The sequence below is a fragment of the Camelus bactrianus genome, chromosome 21 (assembly GCF_048773025.1).
Source record: "Camelus bactrianus isolate YW-2024 breed Bactrian camel chromosome 21, ASM4877302v1, whole genome shotgun sequence".
Taxonomy (NCBI): Eukaryota; Metazoa; Chordata; class Mammalia; order Artiodactyla; family Camelidae; genus Camelus; species Camelus bactrianus.
The window spans coordinates 4,948,144-4,959,432 of NC_133559.1; the positions used below are offsets into that span (position 1 = coordinate 4,948,144).

At 45.1% G+C, this 11,289-nt stretch overlaps 1 protein-coding gene across 1 annotated transcript; it reads right to left on the reverse strand.

The window, feature by feature from the left end:
- Positions 1–1,481: 1,481 nt before the first annotated feature.
- On the reverse strand, positions 1,482–8,265 carry ENSA (endosulfine alpha). The gene is made up of 4 exons (XM_010958476.3): positions 8,069–8,265; positions 6,276–6,401; positions 4,820–4,986; positions 1,482–2,102 (listed from the first exon to the last, which is right to left on the reverse strand). Exons 1-4 carry the CDS (start codon positions 8,123–8,125, stop codon positions 2,087–2,089), a joined length of 366 nt encoding a protein of 121 aa, XP_010956778.1. The 5' UTR covers positions 8,126–8,265; the 3' UTR covers positions 1,482–2,086.
- Between the last annotated feature and the right edge of the window lie 3,024 nt (positions 8,266–11,289).

Genomic DNA, 11,289 nt, shown 5'->3' on the forward strand with positions numbered 1-11,289 from the left:
AAACGTAACTAATTTCTGTATGTCAACTACCTTACCTGTATATTAAAACAAAATCGCACTAACTGAATGACCCCACACCGAGCCTCGCGGACCTCATTCCCCAGATGTGTCCACCTGGCAAACATAAACTGGGATGACATGCTCAAGAAAGAAATCATGGGACTGGTTTAAGGGGAATAAGGTTGAGAAGGCTCACTAACTGTGTCACAATAAAGATGTCTCTGTCTGTCTCCTAGCTTTAAGATTGGAGTTTATACCTTTTGAAGTACATGAACTTTTTCATAAATTTCCTTCCAGTTAGACAGTAAGCCCCACAAAGGTAGGGAATGCCTTTCTTTATGACATCTCCAAACCACCTGGCCCACTCAGCGCCTAGCATGCTGTTCAGAAAGGCTGATGGTTAGGAGGTATCAGTCTCCTGGCTAAATCAGAAGAGAGCAAATCAGTAACATCCTGAGTAGCTGAAAACTTGTATGGGAAGTTTCTGATTAAGCAGAGAGAGAAAGTTAGAACTGAGAATAACGTTCCTTCTCTTGCTGAGAAGTGCTCCTCCCCCTCATCAAGATGGAGGTCTCTCTAGAATACCTGCGTCTCCTGGACCTCGCTTATCCTCTTTGATGCACACTCATTTGAGAAGCCAGTCACATTTGGGAAAACACCACGATAAACTCTCCTAATCAAACCTGGGCAAATGGGCAAAGCAGTTTCAGTCTTCACATGTGGCAGATTGGTGTGTGTGAGAGGAGACAAGTGTGAGTCTGCTTCCCCTTTGGTAAAGTTTCTTTTGTGTATTACATTCACTAGTAGTTTTAACCTTCTTTCAGTGGCAGGATTCCAGTGATGGGTAGGACATCATGAGGAAAGAAGTGGCTCTGCCTCCTGCTGGCCATGAGCAGAAAGGTTTGAGTTCCTTTTGGCTTATCAGAGGTCACATTTCTCCTTCAAAGACATGAGAACTTGTGAAGGAAAAAAGATTGAAAGGGAGAAGGAAGATTGAGTTTCCTGTTTTGCTTAGCCTGGACTAAGCTTTAGGTATCAATAAACCAGTTAGATCCAAGACCTCAGATCCCTCTTTTTGTGAGTCAGAACCTCAGGCTGCTGCATCTTCTGCACTAGCTACAGAAACAAAGGCACGGATCTGGGTCGGGAAGAGTCCTGTTCTGCATGCTCCCTCTCCCTAAACGATGGAAACGGGGAACCCAGACGCACCCCGTATGAAGAGGCCTTGTTCCTAGAAACTCAGGACCCCACACCAGCTTCTTCCCTGAGTGGTTCTTCACTTGTTTTCTTCCCTTTCCCCAAACCCCAATAAAACACACCAACTGCTTCAGAGTATTTCTAAGTTGGTTTTTTTTTTTTTTTGTGGGTCTTCTTTTTTTGGTTGTTTTTTATTTCGAATACTGAAAAAGCCCCCTGGGCTCTGTGGGGCTCCCCATGCTCATGGCCCCTTTCCCCACACTCACTGTACTTCCCACAGCAAATCTATTTCAAGGATAGCACTTTTTCTTTTTAATCAACAATTGACATTGAGTCCTCAGCTTGTTCTGCAGAGCCAAAGGAGCCATTGGCACCTTTCACATTTAGATGGACAGTTTCTTTTATCTGACACCAGGTCCCCAGCCACATCCAAGCAAACAAGGCATTCTTCTACAGAGCTGAATTTGACCCCTCACCTTTAGTCTATTCCATGTCCTCCCCCTCACATCCACCCCATACCAGCCACATGGTTCAGAAGGAGGACAGTCAGGAATGTTTTTATCAACTACAAGCCCTAATTCATATTCCAAATCTCCCACTCCACCCTCTCAAAGCCCCCATCCCCACCCCGACTCCCACCCCCAGGATTTCACTGAGATTTCTCCCAACAATTATTTGGAAAAAAAAGGAAAAACAAAAACAGTTCAAGGTCTTGGTGCTCAGCCCAAGGGGCTCCATGCGCTGGGACACCGACGGGCAGGGGCTTCTGCCTCTCCAGCCCGCGCCCGAGCCACCTCCTGACCCCTGGCTGCAAAAGCAGGGAGGGGCAGGAGCCAGCACAGGACCCAGGGGGGCAGCGTCTCAGGATCTGGCGGAGCCCCGGGCAGCATCATTCAACTTGGCCACTGTGGATGAACACAGAAGAAGAAAAAGAAAACACTGTCAAGTAATAAGGGATAAAATCCTAAGTTCCATCCCAGTCTCTACCCCATCACGCTTCCACACTCAACAGTCATTAGGGCTGCCTGGCGCATACCTCAATCCTATCCACAGAGTTGTTGAAAAAAAAAAAAGAGAACTTCAGTCTTATCTGATCTACCAAACAAAGTGTTCTCTGATCTTTCTGAAGACCCCCATGAAAACAAAGAAAAAAAATTCTTTAGACAAGATCAAAATTACTGGAGTTTTAAAGAGGTGGTAAGCTGCCTGGCTCAGAGCAGGCGCGGTGTCGGAGGCACGGCCAGAGCCGCTTGCAGGAGCGGAAACTGACTGGGGGCCCACAGCGATAGGGTAGTAACTGTATGGAGGTCAGGGCCAGACAACACACTTGTTGTTTTGAGTGGACTTAATAATCCAGGTTTAATCAAAGCAATTTGGATCTGGATTTTGAAATGACCCTTCTTCATCATGGAAGCTATCTACTTCATGCTGTGGAAACAGGTGGCAGATAGAGAACACAGCTTCTTTGTTTTCGTAGCCTCGAAGGTGACCAGGTGGAGAGACCAATTTTTCTGATTTCCCTATTTCTTCTATTCTTTCCTAAAAACCAGACTCCCTGTGACTTCAGTCTTGAGGACTCAAACTGACCGATTTAGAGAAAGCAGCTCAGACAGAAAAGAAAAAAGTACAAAATTCGAGAAGATCAGAGATGAAGAAAACGTACAAAATTATATATATATTTATATATATAATAACATGACATATCTATGTACAACATGTCTGGGACAGTTGAGGAAACTATACAAGGATGTTCGGCATTTTCCCCTTCCCACATGGACTGTAGACTAAGGAAGACAGCACGAAAATGGAGCAAGAAACACAAGTTATATACAATTACAGGTGACAGTCAAGGACTCTGGGGGCCAGGGGACCATGGGATCCTGCTCTCTCCATTCCTTCCTCACCACCTTTTTCCTATCCTATCTGAATGACGGCCTGCAAAGTGAATGGTCAGGAAAGACGCAGACAAAGCCCGTGCCCCCACGTGCGCATCTGCAAGCTCAGCAGTCACTCTCATTGGGCCTGATGTGTGGCACATCAGAATTTGTGAGGGGAGAGGGTGAGAGAGGATTACAGAATCCTCCTCTCGTGAACAGCTAGTTCTTACCCTGGCCCACCCTGTCATAACCAGCCGACTGCAGTCAGTGAGATTCAGGCCAAGCTAGAGATACTAGATTGAGGATGCTGGTCACCTGTAGCCCCCTTCCTCCACCTGGTTCACGATCAGCATCACTGCTTCTCACTGAGCAGGAGCAAGGCTACAGAGCTCTAAGGAGGCAGCGAACTTTCAGTGTTCCTCCTCTTTCTCCCTAACCACCCTCCCCAGCTTCCTCTGAGGCGAATCATCTCCCAAGAACCTGCTGCTCCGGCCCCGCAGCAGCACCAAGCCCTGGAGGCTCACTCAGTTCATCCCTTTCCTTCCTGTCTCCCTAGCAATACACCTGGCATCTGGTAACACCTGAAATGTGGCACTCCACACGTGCATGACTCAGCATGTTTCTTCAGGCCCATAGCCTGGCTGCCAGAGCAGCTTTTTAGCAGCAGAGGCCCAGACTGCAGGCCAGGAAAGCAGGCGGGGCAGTGGCAAGAAGTCTTCATGGCTAGCTTCGCAGTTTTTTTCTTGACCCTCAAGACCATGATACTTATGAGGCCCCCTCGCCTGAATTTATAACCCCCAAGTCTCTGTTTCTCTCCCCCTGTCGTCCTCCAATGGTTCCCCTCTAAAGGCTCACCCATGGGCCTTCCTCAGTTTTGGTTTTACAATGAATGGCACAGAGTGTTTCCAGGACTTAGAATCAGAATCCATCTTATCTATGTTCAACTCTACTTCACAGATGAGGAAATAGAAATCCAGAGACGCTGAATGACTTGACCAAGGCTGCGCATCAGTTCTGCCTAGACTGAGTGGAACCCGAACCCAGACATCCTGACTCCTAACCCAGTGCTCTTTCCACTGTCCCATGACACTTTCAGAAGCGACATGCGGGAAGAGAGAGAGAAGGCGCCCATTTTACATGAATAATATCCTCCAATCTTTATATTAAGAGCCAGGGCAAACTGACCGAGTAAAGGAGATTAAGTGGGCATTGTTGTTTTAGGCAAGCAGATCAGTTTTCCTCTGGGAGGATTCTCTGAATCTGCCATAATGGAAACATGAAGCAACAGCAGCCCAAGGGACAAAACACTTAGAAGCACAGCAGACGGATCCCATTCAGTCTACCTTTCCCAACCAGGTCAGATTAGCCTTGGAACATTAAACCTGCCATGTTATTCCCAAGGCTTAGCCTAACGAATTTTGGGATATTCTCTTCCACAAGGAGAAATCACATCTCCCCAGTTTCTCGTATAAAGGAAAAGAGTTTGCAGCATTATCCAATCCTAGTCTCCTACTTCTGAGCCCCTACCTGGGTTACCATGAGGGTGTGGAAATCTCAATTTAACCAAAGATAATGGACTCAGCACCCCTCTTCAGCCCACACCACCTTCTCAGCAGCCCCAGGAGCAGCACGGTCATTTCTGGCTAGCAAGCTGAGAAGACAGAACTAGGTGCCCATTCTATCCCGGCCTCAGACATATAAACGTCCAGTGGGTGAGGAAGGGGGAGAAGGGGGGCCCAGGTTACCCCGCAAGCTTGCTGGTGACGAGCGAGGACTTTCTCTGGGGCAGGTCCTGGGGGGTGGGGATGTGGTCACCAGTCACCAAATTCTTGTCTGGGCCTGCACTTGGCAGCTGCTTATTCTTCATCTTGGCTTTGGCCATGTTGTAGTCTCCTGAGTCAAAGTACTTTTGCTAAGAGACAAGAGAGATGTTTAGGTAAGTGAGGAGCTCTGATCTTCCTCAAAAGCAAGGAGACTCACATCCATTATAAACCTTCATTCAAACTCAGATCTTTCAAGTCTTTTTTTGATTAGGCTCACGCATACATAGCTGAGCATTAATTACACTTCCTTATGTCTTCTTCCCAATGTATTCTGACTTTTTCAGGTAGGTAAGCAGTTTCCCAGCTAGAGTATATATCCTTTGTACCCACATGTTTTTGTAGCTCCATGAGTATAGGATGGTTCAACCAAATTACTGACGTTATTCACAAAGGCTTACTGAGGGCCTATTAGCCTCTTGGTGCACCAGCTTGGTGCTGGGGAAACAGAAATGAGTAAGATATATAGAAGGGTCAATCTGGAGCTAACAGCAGGAGATCAACCTTAAGCTAACAACCTCAAAATTAAAAATTATTCTCTCAGACCATGAATAGAAACTGAGCTTGTTCATGAGGATAATGTACTTTCCTCTGATTTCCACCACTCCCACACATGTTCTGTGGCTGTGACAGCCTGCCCACGCCTGCCTTGCCTACAGCAAGGTAAACTGCAAATCAGCATCACACCATCATCTGTGACTAAGACTCAATAAATAGGATTCTCCCCAGGAATCTGTTTCCCTCTCCATTTCATCCACACAGAGAAATGCACTTCAGGTTAATGATTTACAATCCCTCAGTCAGCTTTAGGTACCTCTGGAGACTGAGAAATCTGATCAGGAGCTGGATGGCTATGAAGGTAAGACTGTCCCTTGGTGAGAAGGACCACTCTGGACAGGAAAAGTAAGTCTCTTCAGGGAGTGAATGACTGGTGCTAACCACAAGGCTCTGAAGAAATCTATGACTCATGTCAAGTTGAGAAAATCTGTAGGACAGATGGTTTGATCTTTTCCTGAAATGATGCAGCCCCAAATTTAGCTCTAATGCTAAATTTGCAGTCCTAAAACTCCCATCATCCAAACAGGCAAAGGTCTGGAGGCTGTCAGCAATCCAGACTCTAACATCCTTCTCTTATTTCCCCAACCCCATACCCAAATGCCCCTACATTAAGCCTTAATTTCCTATGTGGGAAATCAAAAGATAACTGATACCATATCAGGGATTTACAATATTTGTCTTGCTTTTTACAAGTTTTTAATTCTTGTCTACTACTGTCCAACAATAAAACTTCCAGATCAGTATTCAGTAGAACTTCCACAGATCTCATCCCTAAGGCCCCCTTTGGCTCTAAAGTAAGAGCGTAAGAGACTGTGCCCCATACCCCTTTCTGAAGTCTCTTCATGAGGAAGTCGGAGCCTCCAGGCTTTTGTCCTAGGCTTGGATATTTGGCCTTTAGCTTTGCCTCCTCGGCTCTCTCAGGGAGAATACCTTCTTTCTCCTGTGTGTCCTGGAGGAAACAAATGGGCCAATAAAATTAAACACTGAGAAGCAAGCTCTTCTAATATCTGATAACTTTTATACTATCATCTTTTCCTGGAGATCTACCTATTTGTAAATATGCTGTCTCCACTCTGCTCTTAAATAAAGCTAGACCTTTGTTCAAATCCCTAAAGCTCTAGATGACTGTATCGTGAGAAGAAAAAGATAAGTAAGTTGTTTCTCACAGTACACCCAGGGAACCACCCCGGTGACCTGTGAGTATTGAGTCAAGGTAATACCTAAATATAATACTTTAATGCCTACACATAATACAAAACAGGAACTAGGAAAGACAAAGGAGAAGAGCTAGCAGGGCTTCTGGTGACACAAGGTGAGTAGGAAAGTTCTCTGGCTGTTCCTAACACAGTACAGGCCAAATGGGAAAGCAAAGGAGATAACTCTGCTGAGATGTTCCCTCTTAAACTAGTCATCTGATAAGTCTCTCGGTGGAGGAGGCTAGCTATGTGGCCTTCCCCAGAAATCTCCACCTTAGTGAGGGGACAGCATTGCTTCAGCATTTCCATAAATCTTGTAGTAGGAAGGTGACAAGAGATTAAAAATGACTTTTTAACCTCAGAAAAATGAAGATACACTAGGCTCACTAGTTTTTACCCACTAGTATTTACCTATCAGCTTTGCCAAAAAATCACCTTCCCTAGTGGGTCAAGTGATGGAAGTTTGGGGAACATGCCAAGAGCTCAATTAGCTTGCAGGGGCTCTTACTGTTTTGCTACTGTCTTCTTCCTTTTTGTGGGCCCCGTTACACTTCTCTTCAGTGACTTAAAAAAGGACTTCAAGTCAGTATCTGGCTCTGAATTTTCAGTGGAATTATATTTCCTTCCCTTGAAAATCCGGCTCACATATAACACCAAGTATATTTCATGAACCCCTGAGTTCAGCACTAAATGTTATAAATCAAATACAACCCCCCCAATTCATCTCAGAATTGTGGGTGAACTAAGCGCCCCCACCTTGGGAGTCTGGGGGGAATACGGGGGCGTTTTTCTTGTCATGACTCTCTCAGCTTCTTTTCTAGGTTTAACCCTCTTTATTCTGGTTGGAACTCTAGTTCAGTCTTGTTCGGTCCTCACTGAAGGTGGACAGCAGACCACCTCCAACCGTCAAAATAGGTCTCTTGAGAAAGTTGTCGCCTTAAACAAGCCATCATAATAATTACTCTTCTCCCTTCCCCCAGTGTTGGGCCTTTTTAAACGTCTTTACCTCGATTTATATCTTTCTGATGATTTAGAATGCGGTCCCTGTCTATTTGCTGGGTCATTTTAACCCTACTAACCAATAACACACATCTCATCCCGGGACCACCAGCCAGCCCCCTTTCATTCCCCCTAGTCTTTCCAAACACCCGCCCCGCGCCCAGGCTCGGCCAATTATAGCACAGCTTCAATGCGTTGAGCGGTAGGTCTACTAGCCAATCAGGAAGGGTACAGTATTGACTGACAATCCACCCAACCAACCAGCGCCAAAGCAGGAGGCCGCGTAGACGCTCACCCTGCATGACGCAAGAAGCGGCCAACCCCTGCAGTGCCTGAGACCATGGCGACCAATCCGCACTGGCGGGAGACCGCCCCATCTCGGTAGCCCCCAGGTCGACCGCCCGCACCCCCTCCATTTCACCTGCTTCTCCTCGCCGGTCTCCTCCGCAGGGTTCTCCTCTTCCTGTTTCTGGGACATGGCGGGACCGGGACTGCGGACTGTAGGGGGCCCGGGAAGTAACCGGAGAAGGGAAGGGGGAGGGGACGCGGGACAACCTGCGCTGCTTCTTCAGCTCCTGTCACTAGGGTTGCTCAGTCAAAATGGCGGCCCTTGCCTGTGACGTTGCGGCCGCCCCTTCCAATAGCAGCCAATGAGAGTGGGGTGGCTGGAGCACTGACGTAACGAGCTACCAATCGTTGCTGGCTAAAGGTGGGTTCTATGGAGGCGACGGGCAAGCGGGAACGCCAATCTGGAAAGAGAATGAGCCACAAGGACCAATTGGAAGTCCGTGGGGAATGACGGGGGCGGCACTGCTAGCTGTGGGGTTTTTGCACCTTTGGTGGTGGGGTCAGGCCGCCTTCAGCTCCACCGCCCCGCGCCCAGGAGGCTTTGCTGAGCTTCAAACTGGAGAGCAAAAGGATGTAAACCTTTTATTTTCGGATGGGGAAAATTAAGCTTTGCGCAGTGTAAGCAGAAAAATTTCAGTCTCCAGAAAATAATGGGAGGTCAGAGTGGGCTTTAAAGTGTTACTCAACGCTATTCCAGTGTGTCCTTTGGTGTGTGGAATGGAGAGACTGAGTTGTGCAGAACACAGATGGTTTTACATTCCATGATTTAATTCTTAGGTACAGTATTTTACTTGTTCAGGGTCATCCCATGGAGACTAAGCTCCTTGAAACAGCACAGGTCTAGGTACATGGTAAATATTTAGTAAATCCGATTAACGCTTGCTAACCTATCCTGAGTCATAGCTCAACAATGTATTTTGAGCATCTGTTTGTAGATGGTCCTGTATTAGTTTCACAGGGTAATGCAGGTACTCTGTTAGTTTTACTTATATGTAGTATAGCAGATTCTGCCATAGAAAGCTTAGTTTAGTGGGCGTTTGGATAGGGTTTTCACAGTGTGTACTCTAAATCCTCTCAAGATTAAATAGACACATCTGGAGTGTCAGGCAAAAAGCACGGCATTTTAATATTAAAAACAGCCTAATACTAATAACACTGAAAAATTCTTATCAAAAATTTCCAGGCAGTTTGTGTGTGTGTGTGTGTGTGTGTGTGTTTGAGTGAGACAGATAGCCTTGGGGTTATCTGTTCATTTTTCTGTGTAATTGGCTGCACTTCTAATGGAAAAGTTTAAGAAGCATAGAATACCCTAAGGTTATTATTGTACAAGGCAAACTCTGGTAAGCATTGAAATGAAGGTGTTCATAAAGTGCTATAGGAGTTCAAAGGAAGGCTCATACGCAGTTTAGGGTCCCCCTTGTCCCCAAGCCCATAAAAAAGGCTTTGTGATGGAAAGTGGTTATTTGAAATAAACTTTAAGGAATTTAGGAGTTAGCCAGGTGAAGATGAAGGAAGGAAGGGTATTCCAGGTGATGGAGTCAGCCTGAAGGCTAGAAAAATAGAATTGAGTCCAGAACATGGGGGGCTCTGAATGCCAGGATAAGGAACAAGTGAATAATGTAGTAATCCAGGAGAGACGATAAAGAGTTTTAGGCCAGCGAGTGGCAGATGAGAACCGTACATTAGGAAGATTAATCTGGTGGTAATGAATAAAAATCATTCAGAATTCCAAGCAGAAAGTTACTAGAGGTGGACTCTAGGCAAGAGTCCACTGCAGTACTCCAGATGGGAGATAATTAGGATTTAAGCTAGAAATGTGATACTTTTGAAAACAGCCTATTTGAGAGTCTGTGGCAGTGGAATCTACTGGATTAGCAGCTGATTGAATATAGGGAATGAGGAGGCCATGTGCCTCACGGTGACTGTTGTAGAAACAATAAATTCAAGAAAAGGAATTGATTTGGAAATGGAATTGGAAGTACACAGAAAACGAGGTGTTCAATTTTGAAAACACTTTAAAAGCCAGTGAGCCATTTGGTGGAAATAGCCAGGGAATGATCTGTGAGAGCTCCATATCAGAAATTGTAGGGTTCTGGGAAATGTAGATCTGGAGTTTGGGATAGAAGTGGAAGCTAAATATGAATAAAATTTGGACTTCTCATAAATAAAAGTAAGGCTATGGAAGTAGTGGGATCATCAAAGGAGAAAGTAGAAAAAAAGAGGTCCCAAGACAGAAACCTGGGGAAAAGTTGGCAAGGGACACAGAGACAAATGATTGGAGTGGCGAGGAGAAGAACCAAAAAAGAAGTCACAGAGAAGTTAAAGTTGGAAGGGACAAAAGCTATTTGCAAGTGGTTCAAGAGTGCAGAGGTCATAGTAATATTTAATGATAAAGCAAAGAAAGGAATGAGGGCACTGACTGAAGAGGAAGCAGCAGAGGACTTTCTTTTTTGGAGAGTTGGCAACATGTTTTCAGAAAAGGGGGAGGGGATAATTGAGAGAGGAAAGCTAGAAATACAATTATCTACTTTAAAGAGGAGATCATTAGATGGAGGGAGAGAGGCAGACAGGTTGGTGTTGGCAACTGTAAAGGAAGAGTGGGAGGGGAAATGTACAGAGATTTTGAAGTGGCTAAACATTTAGGGAAGTCACATTGAATGCCTTTGCTTTTCTGAGCTTGATCTTTTGAGAATCAAAAGGATGATGGAGTGGGATAGAGGATCTAAGAAAAATGGTGGTAGAAACAGTGCTATAGAAAATAGCAAGTATTCAAAACAGCAAGAAAGATCTGCCTGAGATTAATTAAGAATGAATGTACAGTAATCTCAATCAACATGGCTTGTGACTTTGGGCATTAACTCCTGGCTGCCTTGGGATGGAGAAAACAGACAGTCTGATGGGACAAAGGACTGGTAAAGAAGGAACACTATATACAGGATGACTTATGAGAACAATGTTCTGTCTGAAATAAAAATAACCAGGAAGTATAAACAATTCTAGTAAATAACATTTCTTATTTTCCCTTATGCTGTAGACATTGGAAAGAAGTGAAAAACAATAAGCCAATTATAAGCAGTTATTTTTCTTTTCACATGTTAACTCTGTTATAGTTAGGTGCGTTGCCTACATTTGGAAATTAAGACTTTCAGCTCTGAAGTTCAGGTGTCCTTTGCAAATAGTTATTGATAGGACAGAATATATTTATTCTCTCCATGGTAAATAATAATAGTATAATTGGGCAACTTATTTTGATTGAAATGGAGACATTATTCAGGTGTTTCAGTTAGCCTTAAT